Raw genomic sequence first — 18529 nt, 5'->3', positions numbered from 1 at the left:
ATTATAAAATGTCCAACAGTGCAGTAATACAGAAGTGTGCAAATAATGCCAAGAGTTAATGCTGAAGGCAAAGACTGCAACTCCAGTACGAGCCCGTTCCCTACCAACCACCAGTCTAACAGTTTTATAATATTTAAATACAAATGATTTCCTTCCTTGTAATGAGTAATTCTGTGTGTCCAGGTTCCTTGGTTTTTGCTGTTACGGTCACAGACGAAGACGCTGGATCCAACGCCCAGTTACATTACTCCCTGATGGGACACAATTCTGACAAATTCAAGATCGACCCTGTACGAGGTGCAATCACTGCCAATGAGAAGCTGACGGGGTCCTCTGAGGTTACCCTCACGGTCCGGGTAAAAGATGGTGGAGCCAACCCCAAAACTGACACGACCACTGTGACAGTCCGCTTCGTCAACGGAGGCAACTTCCCTGTCATCAAGTTAAAGGAGCATGCATTCACCTTCCCTGAGAGCCAGCCAACCAATCACCTTGTCACAACCGTGACAGGATCTTCCAGGAGGGGCGGGCCGTTGTCATACTACATCGCCAGTGGTAACCTGGACAACGCCTTTCACGTTGACCAGCTGTCAGGCGACCTAATCATCAGGCATCCTCTGGATTATGAGCATATTCAGAAATACGTTCTCTGGATTGAGGCCAGAGATCAAGGCTTTCCACCATATTCGTCATATGAAAGAGTGGACATTACTGTGCTGGATGTGAATGACAATCACCCCACATTTGATAAGGACCCCTTCCATGCTGAGATACTGGAGAATCTGTCACCCCAGCGGGTGCTGATGGTCTCTGCTGTAGATTTGGATAATGGACCTAACGGGCAACTAGAATATGCCATCATGGATGGAAACAAGGACAACAGCTTCAGCATCAGTCGAGCTACCGGTGAAATACGAACCACCAGGCCGCTTGACCGTGAGAAGGTTGCCCAGTACACATTGAAAGTCAAAGCCACGGACCGAGGGTCACCGTCTAAAAACTCTGCAGTCAAAGTGAAAATCAATGTGCTGGATGTAAATGACAACGCCCCCCGGTTTTCAAAGATCTTTAGCGCTACTGTGGCCGAGAATGCACCCGTAGGTTATACGGTCACTAGAGTCACCACCACAGATGAGGACGCTGGAGCAAACGCTATCAGCCGATATTCAATCACAGACACCAGCCTTCCATTTAGTATTAATGCATACACAGGAGACATAACAATAAGTAGGCCACTCAACAGGGAGGACACAGACCACTTCATTGTCAAAGTGTCTGCCCACGACTCCGGCTGGACAGTTAGCACAGATGTCACCATATTTATAACAGATATCAACGACAACGCCCCCAGATTTAGTCGTCCATCATATTACCTTGACTACCCCGAACTGACTGAGGTGGGCTCCTTGGTGACGCAGGTGTCAGCCACCGATCCCGATGAGGGTTTCAATGGAAAGATATTTTATTTTATTCGGTCCCAGTCGGAGTATTTCAGAATTAACGCCAGCTCTGGAGAGATATTTGTGAAGCAACAATTGAGATATTTGAATTCAACAGGCGCAAGCAGTTTGAACATCAATCGTCACAGTTTTATCGTCACGGCTTCAGATCGTGGCCTCAAACCTTTGATGAGTGAGACGACGGTCATTGTGAATATTGTTGACAGTAACGATAATCCTCCCGAGTTTGATTCACCAAACTACTTTACACCTGTCACAAAGAGTGTCAAAGTTGGTACCAGACTTTTAAGAATTACAGCTCTCGACAAAAAAGACTTTGGCCTCAACTCTGAAGTTGAGTACTCAATTACAGGAGGTAACAGCTCTAGTAAATTCAAATTAGATAAAATCAGCGGATGGATTACTGTTGCATCACCCCTCACATCTGACTTAAATAAGCTTTACCTCATGGGTGTCACAGCCAGCGACAGAGGAAATCCGCCTTTGTCGGCACAAACAACAGTGCGAATCGCCGTCACGGAGGAAAACCATCACACACCCGAGTTCTCGCAAAGCCAAATCACAGCTACAGTCCCAGAAAGCCTTGTTGTGGGAACAGCAATAAGGACCCTATCTGCCAGAGACAAAGATAAAGAAATGAATGGCCTCATCAAGTATAATATCACGTCAGGCAATAGCAAGGGGTTGTTTGCACTGAATAGTAAAACAGGTGTGTTATCCTTAGCGCAGCCCCTGGATTTTGAAGAAAACCAACAACACGACCTGAGAGTTTCAGCCACAGATGGTGGTTGGATTGCAAAATCCAGCTATGTCACTGTCACAATTCACGTGACTGATGTGAATGACAACCCTCCCATGTTTGATCCAGATGAGTACTACCCTGTTGTACAGGAAAATGTTCCAAGTGGCACCACAGTATTGAAAATGAATGCCATCGATCGCGATTCAGGAACGAATGCGGTCATGGCCTATGTCATACAATCGTCAGACAGTGATCTCTTTGTTATTGATCCCAACACAGGCACCATCACCACTCAGGGCTTCTTAGATTATGAGGCTAAACAGGTCTACTATTTGACAGTGAAGGCATTCAACGTCCCAGACGAGGAACGCTGCAACTTCGCCAATGTCAACATTCAGCTAAAGGGAGCCAATGAATATGTACCTCGCTTTGTCTCCAAAGAGTACTACTTTGAAATCTCTGAAGCTGCTCCAAAAGGCACAGTGGTTGGGGAAGTTTTTGCAAGCGATCGTGACCAAGGTGACGACGGATTAGTCTACTACCTCATTTTTGGGAAAAGCAGGAGGAAAGGTTTTGGCATCAACAAGAAAACCGGACAGATTTATGTCGCAGGTGTGCTGGACCGCGAGAAAGAGGAAAAGATTTCACTTCGAGTGTTGGCCAAAAACGCCGGTGCTATCCGAGGTGCGGATATTGATGAGGTTTTTGTGAACATCACAATACTTGATGCCAATGATCCTCCTGTCTTTTCTCAAGAGTTGTATGACGTGCAAGTTAGTGAAGGTCTCGCACCTGGTGGTCTGGTTACGTTTGTGAGTGCTGAAGACTCTGACTCTGTCCCAAGTTGGAGCCGATTTTCCTACTCAATTGCACCAGAGTTTGATAAAAAGGTTTTCACTATTAACCCCAAAACCGGCCAAGTGTCTGTTGCAGCTGCGCTAGACCGAGAAATAACGCCTGTGTATAATCTAAGCATTCTCGCTGTGGATACTGGCACACCTCCTTCAACTGGAAGCGCCATGCTGATTGTGAACCTGGAAGATATCAATGATAACGGTCCAAGTCTGACAACCACGTACGCTGAAGCAATGGAGAACCAGAAATCTGGAACTGCGGTCACCATATTAACAGCTTCCGACCCAGACTTACCACCAAATCAAGGACCTTACATATACAGTCTTCTCAGTTCTGGCTCTGCCAACAGCTATTTCAATCTAAGTCCAACTGGAATGCTAACCACAAGTCGGGAGATTGACAGAGAACAGATTAGTGACTTTTATCTCTCCATCGTGATCAAGGACTCTGGTACACCTCAAATGTCCTCCACAGGAACCATACACGTCAAAATAAATGATCAAAATGACAACCCTTCAGCGCCGAGGTCAATGGAAATCTTTGTTCACTACTTTGGAAACATATTTCCTGGAGGTTCTTTGGGAGATGTTAAACCCCAAGACCCTGACATTCAAGACAGGTTCCACTGCTCCCTCATTCCACCTTCCTCAGTGCTGTTTAATATTCCTACTGGAACATGCAACCTAAATTCAAAAGCACGTTCAGCAGATGGAAACTTTGAATTAACCATCCGAAGCAGTGATGGTGTCCATGGTCCTGTCAGCAACACAGCCCGGGTTCTCTTCATGGGTTTCACAAATGCCACAGTGGATAACAGCATTCTAATCCGTCTCCAGTCTCATGGAGTCAGAAACTTCCTCACAGACCACTACCTCAGCTTTTTACGCATTGCCAACTCTCAGTTAGCCGGACTGGGCACCGGGGTCCTGCTTTATGGTGCGTTTGAGCTCAACAACCAGACTTTCGTGATGGCAGCTATCAAACGAGGACATGGGCAATATGTGAACCCCAGTGGTGTAGCCACATTCTTCCAGAGTATCAAAGATATCTTGAATAGACAGAGTGGTGTGCAAATAGATGCTGTGGACCACGATCCATGTACACGTAACCCGTGCCAGAACGGAGGCAGCTGCAAGAAGCGCCTCACTGTTGGACCCGATATGAAAACAGAAGAAAGCATCCCGGTCATCCTGGTATCCAACCACCCGCTGCCACCTTACGCTTGCAGCTGCAGGCCGGGATACACAGGAGCTGTTTGCGAGACTGACGTCGATGAATGCCAGCCGTCGCCTTGTCACAATGGCGGCACTTGCCACAATCTGGTAGGGGGATTCTCCTGCACCTGTCCTGAAGGTTTCACTGGCATGGCGTGTGAGAGGGACATAAATGAATGCCATTCCAATCCCTGCAAGAATGGGGCACTGTGCCAGAACTTCCCCGGCGGCTTCAACTGCCTGTGCAAATCCGGATTTGCAGGTACTACATATACACAACAACACACACACACACAGACACAGCAGTCACGTTTTATGTCAGACCACTCCGTCAGTGATACAGATAAAAAACATAGGTGGGACATTGGATACACTCTCATGAAATCTAAACAGCTGACAGCTCACACTCCAAAGACAATATTTGCTTTTGAGTCTGAGGTGTCACATTCCTATAGTTGCTAGAAAATCTTTAAGGTTGTTTGATGGGTTGGGTATCAACTGAATATCAGGCAGCCATGTTTGCTTTAATAAAAAGGAAGCTGTGAGGCTGACCCTGCTCCAGAGTGGAGGCTATTAGTCTGTATCACATTGCATCATGTGCCTACACAGAGCTGACCACACACACCGACGCAATTATCCAACTGTAATCTAACTTTGTACTGTATGATCTACTAATCACCGATCCCGGCGCTTGACAAATTGGCAGCTTTATACAAGATCCAATCAGGGCTTTATGTTGGAAAATTAATGACCACTCAGACTTGTTAGCTTGGCTAAAACTGGGAGCTGATTTTAATTGGCGTTACACAGGACACTCATTTTGATAGGGGCTCATTGTCCAGTTGCCACATCTGAAAGACATTTTCAAAGCAAGGCAATTTTCCCCCAGTCTAGTCATTACTGTCCATTTTTATTATGACAATAAAAAAATGAGCACGTCTAAGTTTCATCAAGATAAATGACCCTCCAGAGGAAATGCACCTATTGACTTACAGTAGTTTGCATGCCCGCGCCGTGAACTTTAGTCTTCCTGTTTTCCTGAGCTGGATTTTTGGCAGTCGGCTCGCTCTCCATTAAACAAGTTTTCTTCAGCATTTATGGCTGCAAGCGTACTCGCAACCCTTTATCGTCTGCCTGTTTGCCATGCACCATTCCTGCCTTGGCCATGTCTGAGTCCCATTGGTATTATCAATGTCACATTCCTCATATTTTGATGTTCATTACGCTCTCCCAGCCCGTTTCGTTTCAACAACTCGTGTTCATTTTAGATGTTTGTCTTTCAGCACTGCAACAAATTCACTTTGTTCTAGAATCATTTGATCTTGGATTGGGCCTCCCAATATGTTTAGTGTGAAGAGTCTGCCAGTAATGTGGACTTTTCCTCCTATGAATATTTCAAGATGCTTTGGCTCAATTTGAACTGGGAATCATAATTTGAAATGGGAAAACGCACTTGAGTCAGTCGGATTTTACTTTTATGTCACATACTGTATATAAAAGGGCAAGCTTATTTGATCAACTCACAATCAGGTAATGAAAGCTTTGTGTCGAGCCTGTGTTCCCACTTATTGTTTTCCGATATTTTCCACCACTCCATCGTGTTAATGCGTGTTGTCTTGTGAACCCAGGCAAAACATGTGATTCCATCATCAATCACTGTGAGTGTAACCCATGTTTTAATGGCGGCTCCTGTCAGAACCGGGTGGATGGATATTACTGTCACTGCCCATTTGGTGAGTAACAACGAAGGCAACTTGCATACGTATTAGAAACCCCATTCCATTGAGGCCATTTTCCATTCATCAAATATTCTGTGCTGTCAACGTAACTTAAAGTCATCTGTCAATTTCTTATTTGTTCTCTTTTACTCCTCAGGGGTTTTTGGGAAACACTGTGAATTGAACAGCTATGGCTTCGAGGAGCTCTCCTATATGGAGTTCCCGTCCCTGGACCCTAACAACAACTACATTTACATCAAGTTTGCAACCCTGAAGAACAATGCCTTGCTCATGTACAACCACGACAACCAGACTGGAGACAAGGCTGAGTTCTTGGCCCTGGAGATCTTTGAGGGACGGATGCGCTTTTCCTTCAACTTGGGAAGCGGAACATACAAACTGATGACCATGATAAAAGTGTCCGACGGGCAGTTCCACACAATCATCGCCAGACGGGCTGGGATGGTAAGGGCGGACGCTTTTATGGGACATGTTTGAGGTTTAAAGCAACAGCTAAATTGTGTAAAAGGAAGAGGAATGCAGAATAGAACACAAGTTTATGTCCTGAGGTTTCCTTGCTCAAAAGCAGCCAGCTTGTTGTTTGCACCATCAGATAATTGCAGTCTCCCAGACCACTGGTAGCTTGGCTTCCAGCGTCCATGGTTTGTAATTACAATTCTATTGCTTGTTTGTGAGTTACCATATAAGGAGTTAAAACACTGAAATTGTGTCTCTTGAATGAGAAGCTTCACCCTGCCAGACATTCAGCGGCAAGGAAACTGTGAGAAGAATCCATCCAAGCTTTTATAAAATAGGCGTCCCACTGGACTGCAAATCTCTCCCACAGAGCATTGGGAACGTCACTGGGGGACCTGCTAGAACAGTTAATTTGTTGGTTTGAGTGCTGACTGATAGTTTGTAAAGTAATATGGGGACTGTGGAAGTGAACGGAAAGAATAGGATCCTTCAGTTTTCAGATCATAAGGCAGTGGGCCAGTCGGAGATTAGCATGAGAAGCTAATGTTCTCTTGAAGTAAGGGCAAAACTCCAAGGTTTGATTAATTTGGGCTGCCCAATTCTTCTAGCCACAACTGAAGCTGCAATCACAATCTTGTTTAGAGAAACAATGAAACAAACGGGTACAAAACTTTATGCTGAATGACAGGTCCAATAAATCAGTATCAACAACAAACCCCCCATATGAGCAAGTAGAGTTTGACGAATTAGCCCTTGGTGCAACTCATTGAACTCTTGATTGCTTGGACTATTAGAGCCAGATTAAAACGGCACGTCCAGCACCTCCGCTACAGTAGACACCAGCGCCACTGGTTCTTCCAAAAACAGCTACATTGGTGCTCTCCTCATATTCCCTCAGCCACACACAAAAGCACTGCGGACAATCTTTCAAAGCCTTTGCGGAAAAAGAAACAACAAACCTCTAGACCGCATTACGACAGGATAGTGAGTAGCGTTTCTAAGGCTTTACGGCCTTTGATTGCTCGAGGTTCGTACAATGTTCATGTTGTTCGGACATTTTTATGGTGCTTCAAAAGGGTCATGTTGTTGTGTGTGTGCCTCATGTGTGGCGAGGAGAGAAACGCATCGGGGCTGTGGATGATTTGTGTTCTGAGCTCCAACGCCAGTGTGCTCCATGTTTGCACAAGATCCAGCAGGGGTGCAGTGCAGTCCCCTCAATTTTGTGATTTTTCTGCACTTTCACACAGTTTTGGGGGCTCATTTTTTTAGCAATCGAGTAATTTTCTCACCGAACCACAGAGCCATGACTATATCAGTTTGACAGCTGAAGAAAGGTTTCCTGTAATGTAGTCCATTATCATGGCACCCTCCTAAATACATTTGCTGGATAATCACTTGACACCATTCTGAACATTGGTCCTCAATAGATGCCCCCTGAATAAGAGCAATGTCATTCAACCACTTTGTCTTCTCTGGTCAATATGGTCAGAAATTCACAGCAAATACAATTCATAGCATTCATTGAAGCCACTCAAATAGCTTCCTCACGGCAACTGTGTAAATTGAGTGAGAAAAACAAAGAATGACTCTCAGCAAAATACAAAACGCAGAATTTGGAAAAGGTTTGAGACTAAATTACAATGAGACAGATGGATTTGTAGGCGATTTTGTTTTACAATCGCTTGCATTTCTTTGCTGTTCACAGCAGCCGCGTGGGAACGCAGATCGCCTTTGTACCACGCCAAAAAATTTAAATAGACCCCTCCTTCATGATTGTATGAAACATTAGATTACATACCTAAATTGTGTTTCAACCTCAAAAAGTGTCCAAAGCAAGTGCTCAGGCTTGGCACCGTCATTAGTCAACTCGTACTACTACGTTCCATAAATATTCATCCAGACCCAAGTTCAACTGAGCTGTGTGTGGAATGCGACGAAAGTTCTGCCTGACCCTAATTATCACCAGTGAGAAACTTGCTGACAGGCTGTTTGTACTTTTGACGGAGTAACAACTGCTGCACACAAGGGCCGATTGTGCGATTCGGATTCTTTGCAACTTCCAAAACTGTTGGCATGTGTACAAAGTGGAAACTTTGGTTAATTGGATTTGTCTGGGATGAATCCCCGCCACGTGACCCACAATGTGCTGTCCCGCAGGCCGCCTCATTGACCGTGGATCTGTGCGGCGACGACCAGGAACCAGGCTACTGTGCCGTGAGCAACGTGGCTGTTCACACCGACTGGTAAGACAAAATCACACACACATGCTAGAAGTTGTTTTTTTCCATTCCTCTCCTCAGTTCAACCGTATGCACTAAAATTGAGTTGACACATCCAATTCCTCAGCTTGGAAAACTTAAATAATTATAGCAGAATCCAAATGTTTTCTTCCACCTGTTATGATGTTTATTCTACTGTGTAGCACAGTAAATCACCCCCCCCAAAAAAAATATAAAATTCAATGCACATTTCCCATCAGCGCATGCTAGCTGAGCATTTGCCAAAGTTTTGTCAGGATTTGCGTGTCTGTCGATCGTCATCGTTTAACCAAAAACGTTTCTGGCCTTTATAAGAGGGACGTAAAATTATCCCGCCAATAACAGCGGCGGCAAAATTGCCGAGTACTCAAGGAACGACTTAGCAGTGTAATTTTTGTGTGGTGTTAATGAGTTTTCCTTCATCCTGGCTCGGCTATTGTCTCGCAACAGCTCATAGTCGTCGTGCCGAGCGCCACGTCGGGAACAAGTGAGGTAACCGTAGAAGCGCACTTGGCTGAGGTCACTGTGGCTAACCATGCCAAGTTGTCCTCAAATAAAAATTTGGAAAGGTTTTTCTTTCTTCTCAACAATATGTTTGTTCCAGCTTGAACGTGAGCTCATTTGTCATCCTTAAGGAACACAACGCCTGAGAAATTTTGTTCGGAACAACTTTTGTGCTGGCAAGTTCATGATTAAAATCCCATATACGTACTTTTTTTTTTTTTGTAATACACGTTTTTTTTCAGACACATCATGTAGTTTCTGCAAAGCTAACAAGGGCGACAACAAGTGGACAACAATAACAAGGGAGCCCTTTGAGGAAAACCAAGACCTTGAGAAGCTAAGACTTTGAGCCATTGAGGATATCTCAAGACAAATTCTTGGTTAAAACTAAGCGTTTGAGGATATCTCAAGACAAATTCTTGGTTAAAACTAAGCGTTTGAGGAGTTGACGAATATGATTTTAATTATAGTCTTAATCTTCATGTGCAAAGAACTTTGTCAATGTTTTGACAACAGTAATAATATTGTCAAAGTTTCGAAATAACATCATACTTAAATGGGTCATTTAGCCACCTGCTTTTGATCGGAATGAATCAATCAGTAAATATATGTCTGCCGTCAATCGCTTGCTTAAAGCATGACCTTCATTATGAAAGGTTGTCGACACTTGGAAAAAAAGGGAGTTTGCTTTTCCATTTGCTTGGCTTCAGAAATGGGGAAGATGTGGTCTGAGTGAAGGACAGTTGTGTGGATACTGATTTGTGTTTATTGCACAGCCACAATATGCCAACATTTGATTGTGGATCTCTTTTGTATGTGCAGGATCCTGGACGTGAAGCCCAATCGGCTCTCAGTGGGGGGCGTCAGGTCAATGGAGTCCGTCCTCCACCGCCCCGGTCAGGTCGCCACTCATGACTTTGTGGGCTGCATCATGGAGTTGGCTGTCAATGGACGCCCGCTGGAGCCCAGTCAGGCGCTGGCATCACATGGCATCCTTGACAGGTCTGCACCCCACCCCAACTCCCTTCAGTCCTAATTTCATCCTTTCTCCATCTTATATCGCTTGCTCCCATCTGTCTGTCTTGCCTCTCGCTGTGGGACATCTGCTCGGCTTTTGCAGACATTCTCTAAAGCTGTGCGATACCAGAAACCGGTTGCAGATTTTTTTTCGTAGAAGCGAGGGGAAATCTTTTATATGCAAATCAATCCGAATTTCGTTCCGGGAGTGTGCATCTGCCTCTTTTCTTGGAGATTCTTTTGGGCCTGTCAAACCGACAGATCTGATTGTCCTTTATTATTTTAGATGCCCAAGACTGGAGGCAGCCTGCACCGCAAGCCCCTGCAGACATGGGGGGACCTGTCTGGACCACTGGTCTTGGCAGCAGTGCCAATGCGTGGACGGCTTCACTGGCAAATACTGTGAAAAATGTAAGTCAATGTGTCTTTGAGGTGTCTCCAGAATGAATTTAATTATGCTTTCAATATTATTAATGATTCCCCCATTGTATGAGTCATTGTGTTGGTCATGACGCCAGCTGCCTCCATCTCAGCTTTGTGTCTTTAATTATAAAAGTATTCACAGTGACGACTTACAATTGTAATGCCAGTGACTTTTTCCGGGTGCCGCTGTTCTGTGTCAACCTAGCTATTTTCCGGCGTTGCTGCAGTAGCAGAGGCGGGACAGGCTTGTCATTTTGGACACTGGAAACATACTTCTGAATTTTAGGTTATCAAATGAAGGAAAATAGATGCAATTTTGCAGGATGATGATGTTATGTTTTTATGTGAAAGAAAGAAGAATCTTGTTAATTTTAATAGCTGGCCTAGATAGCAAAAATCATTCAAGACATTTTTTCAAACTGTTCGGAGCTGTTTCTGGACACTAAAGCAAGAACACTGTTAGGGGTGCCAAACTTATTTATGATCCAAAAATCGGCCATCCAAGATTACTGTGTTATTATACTATCAACTCAAATGTATGTTGTTGCAAGCAAAATGACTTTTGTTCTAGAAGCAAGAAGTATTGACATTATTTTTTAAATACACAATTGGGACTGTGATTGACTGGCAAAAAGTTCAAGGTCCACCCCACATGTCTACCAAAGTCAACTGGGATAGGCTCCAGCGCACCAGAAATTCTAAGGAGGAAAGACACTAAAGAAAATAGTTGAATAGATAAGCAGTTGGAGGACGCCTGATGGGATAGTCTATAACGATGCATTTGTGGATAAACACAAGATTAATAGGGTATAAGGAGTATAGGCGACATCACCACCTATCAAATTTCAAGGGTTTCAACAACCCTGCTGTTTTTCTTGCACGCAACTCATAATGTAGACGACCAAGATGAGGTTTATTAAACTGGGTGTTTGACAGCTGTTTGTCTTATTCTTCTGTCTTCATAAAAAAGACCCTGAAGAAAAAAATGTGTGGTGCAGCTGTGCATCTTTCAGCACCTCGGAAGGTGAAGACAGAGTGATGGTGTTGACATAGCTGGTGGGAGCGATCCTGCCTGGCATTTCTGCAGAGGCAGCGTTATCACAGTGGCATTGTTATAGATATTATTGTCCGTGGAAAACCTCAACCTAGAGTACATTTCGTAATAGAGGATATATTTCCCGAAATAATTACTCTGTTCAAGTAAGGTCTGTTATGTGCTAACATTGTAAAAAGAAGGGAACCGATGTAACGTTAAAACAACAAAATCATTGTCAAGTCATTGATGCAGTGACGAACTTGCATGAGACGAGATAAAAAGATGCCATGCCACTCACTTTCCGGCGTATTTCGTGTTATAAATCGTAGGAAGCAGCCCGGACAGAGACCTGTGACAGATTTCATATCCAATGACGACTTTGAAAAATAAAAGCTGGATTTGTAGTTCTGGCTGGTAAGGGGGAAAAAAACGTAGTAAATATCCAGTTGAGAACAAGGAGTTAAGATTAAGATATTGAAGAGTTAAGATTAGATAAGGATTCAACATTGAGGAATTACAATTGAGATTGAATTCCAAATATTACAACATTCCATGTCTACTCAAGCAACACTTTGAGACACTTTGGTTACACGTGTACTGTACTAATATTCATCTCACTGACACATGGGACCCTCTTAACGGCCTGCATACTTCAGTTTGGCTTTGGTATCTGTAATTATGAGTGAGAAATGGAGGCCCAATTTGTGGTTCTGGCTGTTGAATAAGGAAAATAACTGACACATGAGTGTGCAGCAGCTGCAGAGTGAGCAACGATTCAAAGCCACTGGAGAACTTTGAACAATGAAACAGATGATGAAGATTCTTTGGCCCGTCTGTTTTGCAGATATCACGGCTGACACTGCGCTATCCCTGGATGGGACCGGCCGCCTGGACTATGCCTTGAAACAGGGCCCCAAGCGGGACGTCCTGCTCAGGCGGTCATTGCAGGGCGGGATCCATGACCCTGTCATGCCTAGCCGTCTGGAGGTCAAGTTCAGGACACGTGGCAAGAGTGGCACATTGCTGCACGTGCAGGAGAACAGTAACTACACCACTGTTAAGGTAGGAGCACGGATATTTTCTCATTGTAGCAAATAGACTCTGCTCTCACCTCCTACTTGTCCAGTACAATAAATGTATGACCAGCCATTTCCACGCATGAGATCCATGTGAGTAGCAAACAGGCTGTTGCTTCAGTTAAACAGCATCAGATTGATCCGACTTATAAATAATGAAACACAGCAGCTCTGGAATCAAATGTTTTCCAAGGGAAGTTAATGCCCCTGAAGTATTGAAAATGATCACGGGAGGAAGTCTGGAGTTTGACTTATCAGCGCCAAGGAACAAAACAATCATTAAGAAGGACGACTGAGTCGGCATTATGTGAAAATCCACTTCTGTTGGTGTTTTTCAGGTGGATTATTAAGTCAAAAGACAAATAGAAGATCCACTTTTCCACTTCTTGAGTTAAGACTACATCAAGAACAAGACAGATGTTAAAACCATGTTTTTTGGAGATAAAATTAAAAATGTTGTACCCAATTTAAGACAAGTTAATACCTTAAGGAGTTAAAATTATGACAAGATTAAGACTTTGGAGAGTGGAGGGCTACAACAACACAAGAGTTTCCTAAAATAGAGTTTGCGATGGTGAGACCAAAACTTTGAGGAGTAAAGAGTAAGACTCAAGGGATTTAAGTCTGTGACAAGTTAAGACCAAAACTAATTGTTCAGTTAGTTAAGAATGGATCCAGAAGGGTGCTGTGAGTTAAGGAACGACTCAATTAATTGATAGATGGCCCAAAACTCTGTTATCCTCCCTCAGATGAGAAATGGCAACATCCACTACATCTCGGATGCAGGCGTGGCAGGCAAAGTGGAGCGAACCATTGGGGACGTGGTGCTGTCTGATGGTCTGTGGCACACCCTTTTGCTGGTGAAGAACAGCTCCAACACCTTGATGCAAGTGGACAATAGCCACTCCCGCATAATCCAGCTTCCTACCCAGGACTTTGGAGGTCTTGGCGTCCTCACCATTTCACTCGGAGGAATCCCGCCTGGTCCTGCACAGCAAAAAACTGCGGCAGGTGAGGTTCTACAAAGGTTCTTTGACTACTGCTCTTGATGGAAGTTGTGGTGAACATACAGACTATTAAATATGGTCCAAAGATGGTACATTAGGGATGTCCCCAAAATTCAGATTTTGCCATCAAATCATTATTAGGCACTTGGAACTGCAGTGCAAATCTCACCTCATTGTGGTGTTTTTGGAAATATTGATGCAGTACTACAGTGGGTCCTGGTGTCTCTTATGCATGAGCACACACCTAAGTACATATTTCTCTTGTATGTACTAGGCAATACTTTCGTTAACTCAAAGACATGAATGTTGTTCTGATTGCCAACCATATCTGGTGGCCAATTTATTGAAATTTGACACTGCTAAAATGTGCCTGTTTTGAATTTATAATACTTGAAGAAATGTTGCTTTGTTAAATATCAGTAATGGGGGGGGGGGGGGGGTGTTTTTGTCTTGTTTCCTGTGGTTTTGACCTAAATCATGGTTCAGATATCCCCTAAATTGTGTTAGGGACGCTTTGGAAAAGGTGAACCAGAGTATTTCCAGACAGATGGAATGTGGCATAGTAAATTTTCCATTTTTCTGGGGACGGAAAATGAATCTAATGCCACAGACTAATATGGTAAAAATCATGATTTGTTAAGGGAGGGCATTTTTCCGAGCATGCAGACTCTGTCAACTCTGACCTCAGCAGTGCAGCACATCTTCAGTGTTTTACGATCAAACACAAAATGGCCTGAATATGCACTGCAATGAATTTAATAATAAAAAAATATATATTAACATCACTGAGGCAGTGTTGTTTGACAACACACAAAGCCAGAGATTAAATTACATACAGACAAAGTTATCGAACACAGATGTATGTCTGGAAGCTACAACAGCTCAGACAATAGACTCATTTTTTTTTAATAGAACACTTTCCATTTTTCTTTATGTAAATCCACAAGCTAAGCATGTATTTTTTTCTCTACCAATTAGCTATCCAAACAATATTCCTTTTGTTGTGAGTCGAGCTCCCAGTTCCTGTTTGTTTGAGAGAAAGTGAGCAAGCATCAGCCCCAGGAAATCACTCAATTATATCACTTCAGAAAACTGTTGCCTCTAACAGCTGTTTATTTTCCCTTATTTTTTGTCCGTAGGTTTTGATGGCTGCCTGGCCTACGTGAAATATAATGGCGAGAATCTGCCTTTCACTGGAGAACATGGCCTTGTTGCGTTAACCAAGACCAGTTCATCAGTCAAGATGGGTTGCAGAGGTCCAAACTTGTGCGAGAGTAGCCCATGCTGGGATGGCCTGATGTGCATCAACCAATGGTACACGTACCAATGCGTCCCACCAGGCGACTGTGCCTCCAGTCCCTGTCAGAACCACGGGAGCTGTGTGCCAGACTCCCATTTGGGTTTCACCTGCGTCTGCTCTGAGTTCTACACCGGAAAGACGTGCGAGACCCAGGTGGCCTGCCTGGGTGTCCAGTGCCCTCAAGGGACCACCTGCAACACGGCCAACAACGGTGGTTTTATCTGCCGTCCAAATCCCGCAACGGAAGCCATGGTTCTCCCTATTTGGGCAGTACCCGCTATCGTGGGTAGCTGTGCCACAGTGCTAGCTTTGGTTGTGCTCAGTCTCATCCTGTGCAACCACTGCAAGGACCGCAATAAAACCAAAGTGCCAAAGGATTCCAAGGAGAAGAAACCCAAGGAGAAAAAGAAAAAGAAGAAGGGGAGTGAGAACGTGGCATTCGATGACCCAGACAACATCCCACCATATGGAGATGACATGACAGTCCGAAAGCAACCAGAAGGGAATCCCAAGCCGGATATCATTGAGAGGGAAAATCCATATCTGATCTACGATGAATCCGACATTCCTCACAACAATGAGGCAGTCCCGAGTGCTCCTTGTGCCCCTTGTAATGGTCCCGAGGCCGATATTGAGCACTACGACATTGATAACGCCAGTAGCATTGCACCGTCTGACGCAGACATCATCCAGCACTACAAGCAGTTCCGAAGCCACACTCCCAAATTCTCCATCCAGAGGCACAGCCCGTTGGGATTTGCAAGGCAGTCCCCCTTACCACTCGGTGCCACTAGTTACTCTTACCAACCTCAGTATACTCAAGCGCTAAGATCCACCCCACTCAGCCACGCCCACTCGGCTTGCCCCACGCCGAACCATCTTTCCAGACATTCCCCAGCCCCATTCACCAAGCCGTCCTCCTTTTACAGAAACACCCCGACCAGGGAGCTTAACCTTGCTCGCCGTGAGGGCAGCCCCCTCGACCTGCACAATGACATGTGCCAGCCACCGCCCATGTTCAACTACGCCACCCGGCTGGGGAGGCGCAGCAAGAGTCCACAGACCATGGCAAGCCATGGCCACACGTCCCGCCCGGGGAGTCGGCTCAAGCAGCCTATTGAGCAAATTCCCCTGGAGACGGGCCCTCCCGTAGGACTGTCCATCGAGGAAGTGGAGCGGCTGAACAATCCGCGTCCTCGCAACCCCAGCATCTGCAGCGCCGATCACGGGCGCTCCAGCTCAGAAGAGGACTGCCGCCGGCCTCTCTCACGAGTCCGAAACCCTGCGGACGGCATCCCTGCCCCAGAGTCCTCTTCGGAGAGTGACTCACATGACTCCTTCACCTGCTCAGAGATGGAGTATGACCGGGAAAAACCTGTTTCTTACAGCTCCCGGGTCCCCAAGCTCTCGCAAGTCAATGAGTCTGACGCAGACGATGAGGATTACGGCGGGAGGCTGAAGCAGAGGCGATACTCGACCCGCCGGGCGGAAGGTGGTCCTGGCACAGCCCAGCTGCCGCCTACTGAGCATCACAACACACTGGCTCACAAACTGGGCCCGCCAGCTGGGGCATTCAACTGGGACAACCTCTTGAGCTGGGGTCCCGGTTTTGGACATTATGTTGACGTGTTCAAGGACTTAGCAATGCTTCCTGAAAATGCATCTGCAAAGGACATTGAAATGAACAGTGGGGATGGCTCAGTCACCATTCTAAATGAAGGAGAAGCGGAACAATACGTATGAGACTATTTATTGTCACGTTGTAGATTATGGCGATGTTCTCCGAAAAGAACGTGGGACTATGTGTTTTTTTAATTGAAAAATAATGACGACTTTCAATGCAGTAAGGCAGTACCAACGGCACCTGAATCCACCTTGGAAAGGTTATACCAGTCTCCGTCCAGCTGTTCCGTCCTGCGTTGTTTGCACCCTTTGAAGAAGCCTACGTCTGAATTCAATTGACCTCCATACATGTTATCTCTCTGAAACCTTTCTGTTCCTTATTACTTATATTGCCTCTCCCTCACAGCCTGAAAGATAAGACGGCAGATTAAATTAACACTCCCAGCTGTTGAACGAAACAAAACTCCTGTTCATACGTTGTTCGTAGACTTTTAATTCCACTGCAAAGAAAGCATGTGCGTTTTGAAGGGACCGCACCTGCAGACACCGCGTGAAAGTAAGCACACACCGATTTTCACCTCGGGTTTTGTTTTCTCACACAAGACTGGCTAATTGCTCCAAGAGTGACGATGAATCAAGTCGTCTGCCTTACACACATTTGAGGATTACAGCATGGAGAGTAATATGTTGTTTGTTTTTTGTTTGGGTGGTATAGTTTGCATTTCAAATGCTTTGCCATTTTGATTTTCAATCAACATGATGACAACCGAAGGATTTTTTTTTTTATTAAACGACCCAAACAGACAAACAACGACTGTGTATATTGTTCCCACAATTCAAACGTGGAGTCTTTTGTCATTGGTGTCTTTGTCCATTATGTTGATATTATGTTGTAAGGTTGCTTGTTTTTTTTTTGTACGTTTTATTAACTTAAATTACTTAAGCTGTGTTTTTATGGATATTTTTTCATAAGCCGAAATGTATGTTCTTACTTTCGGGGAAAGTAAGGTTTAAAGACATATTTTTTACATGTGTTACATATGTAATGTCAGTATTTTCCACTTTTTATAAAACTATAACATGTTGTATGCTTTGTACTTGTAAAAAGCCAATAACATAATAAAAAAAAATATTTATTTAAAGCTGCTTATTGATTTTGTTGCCAACATTTTAGACAAAAGTCAGTGCAGTCGATCAGTACTAATATGGAAGTTGCAAAATAGAAAAACATTCTAAGGAAATGTACTTTTGTCCATAACACCGTGGAATTTAAATGCTCTTATTTTATGGGACGAGTGGCTATAGTTAGATGAAAATAGCTGTGAAAGTTGTGAAAATAGTTTGTAATGTTACAAGAAAAGCATTAATGAAAAGGAAATTGAGAGAAAAAGCTGTACATCAATTTGACAACGTTATAGAAATATATGAGAAATATTCTAATATGGAAAAAAGCAACATTAAAAAATCCATGGTAAACCAAAACTGTAATATTATATAAAAAAAATTGAAAAAAAATCAAAGGTGCTACTTGCCCTTTAGTCTGTTACAAACAATTGTGCAAATAATTCAGAATATTGACTTTTGAATAATGTTGACTTTATCCCTGGCCAAATTGATGAAACCTGAAGATGGACTTTTTGTCAAAATATCCAGCCCAGTTCTACGCAGAACAAATTTGAACATGATCAGAAAAAAGAATGCAATCTGGAAAATGTCTTGCGACAACCGAAAACCATACAGATGCTAATGTTTCCCACACTATATGACGATCCTGCCAGCTGACACTCTTTGAAGATTTTACAATCCATGATTGAAGGTG

The 18529-nt window shown here is 44.1% G+C and overlaps 1 protein-coding gene and 1 long non-coding RNA gene across 5 annotated transcripts in view; one reads left to right on the top strand and one right to left on the bottom strand.

The window, feature by feature from the left end:
• Positions 1-17833, top strand: part of fat4 (FAT atypical cadherin 4) — a 79065-nt gene extending 61232 nt beyond the window's left edge. The window contains exons 9-17 of one of the 2 annotated variants that reach the window (XM_088378424.1): positions 184-4533; positions 5900-6004; positions 6147-6454; positions 8624-8709; positions 10051-10230; positions 10532-10656; positions 12549-12766; positions 13530-13791; positions 14927-17833. In XM_088378424.1, coding sequence (XP_088234550.1) covers positions 184-4533; positions 5900-6004; positions 6147-6454; positions 8624-8709; positions 10051-10230; positions 10532-10656; positions 12549-12766; positions 13530-13791; positions 14927-16830 — 7538 coding nt within the window. In that variant the 3' untranslated portion in view covers positions 16831-17833. The remainder of the gene's footprint in view (positions 1-183; positions 4534-5899; positions 6005-6146; positions 6455-8623; positions 8710-10050; positions 10231-10531; positions 10657-12548; positions 12767-13529; positions 13792-14926) is intronic. The other variant, XM_088378430.1, reaches the window with a different exon arrangement.
• Positions 1-18529, bottom strand: part of LOC148403907 (uncharacterized) — a 182020-nt gene that overhangs the window by 69853 nt on the left and 93638 nt on the right. The gene's annotated exons all lie outside the window — the stretch shown is intronic.

The sequence above is a fragment of the Syngnathus floridae genome, chromosome 1, assembly GCF_059516105.1.
Source record: "Syngnathus floridae isolate MCC-2025c chromosome 1, RoL_Sflo_1.0, whole genome shotgun sequence".
NCBI classification, from domain to species: Eukaryota; Metazoa; Chordata; class Actinopteri; order Syngnathiformes; family Syngnathidae; genus Syngnathus; species Syngnathus floridae.
Note: the sequence above shows the minus strand (reverse complement) of the source record. Positions and strands in the feature narration are given on the sequence as shown.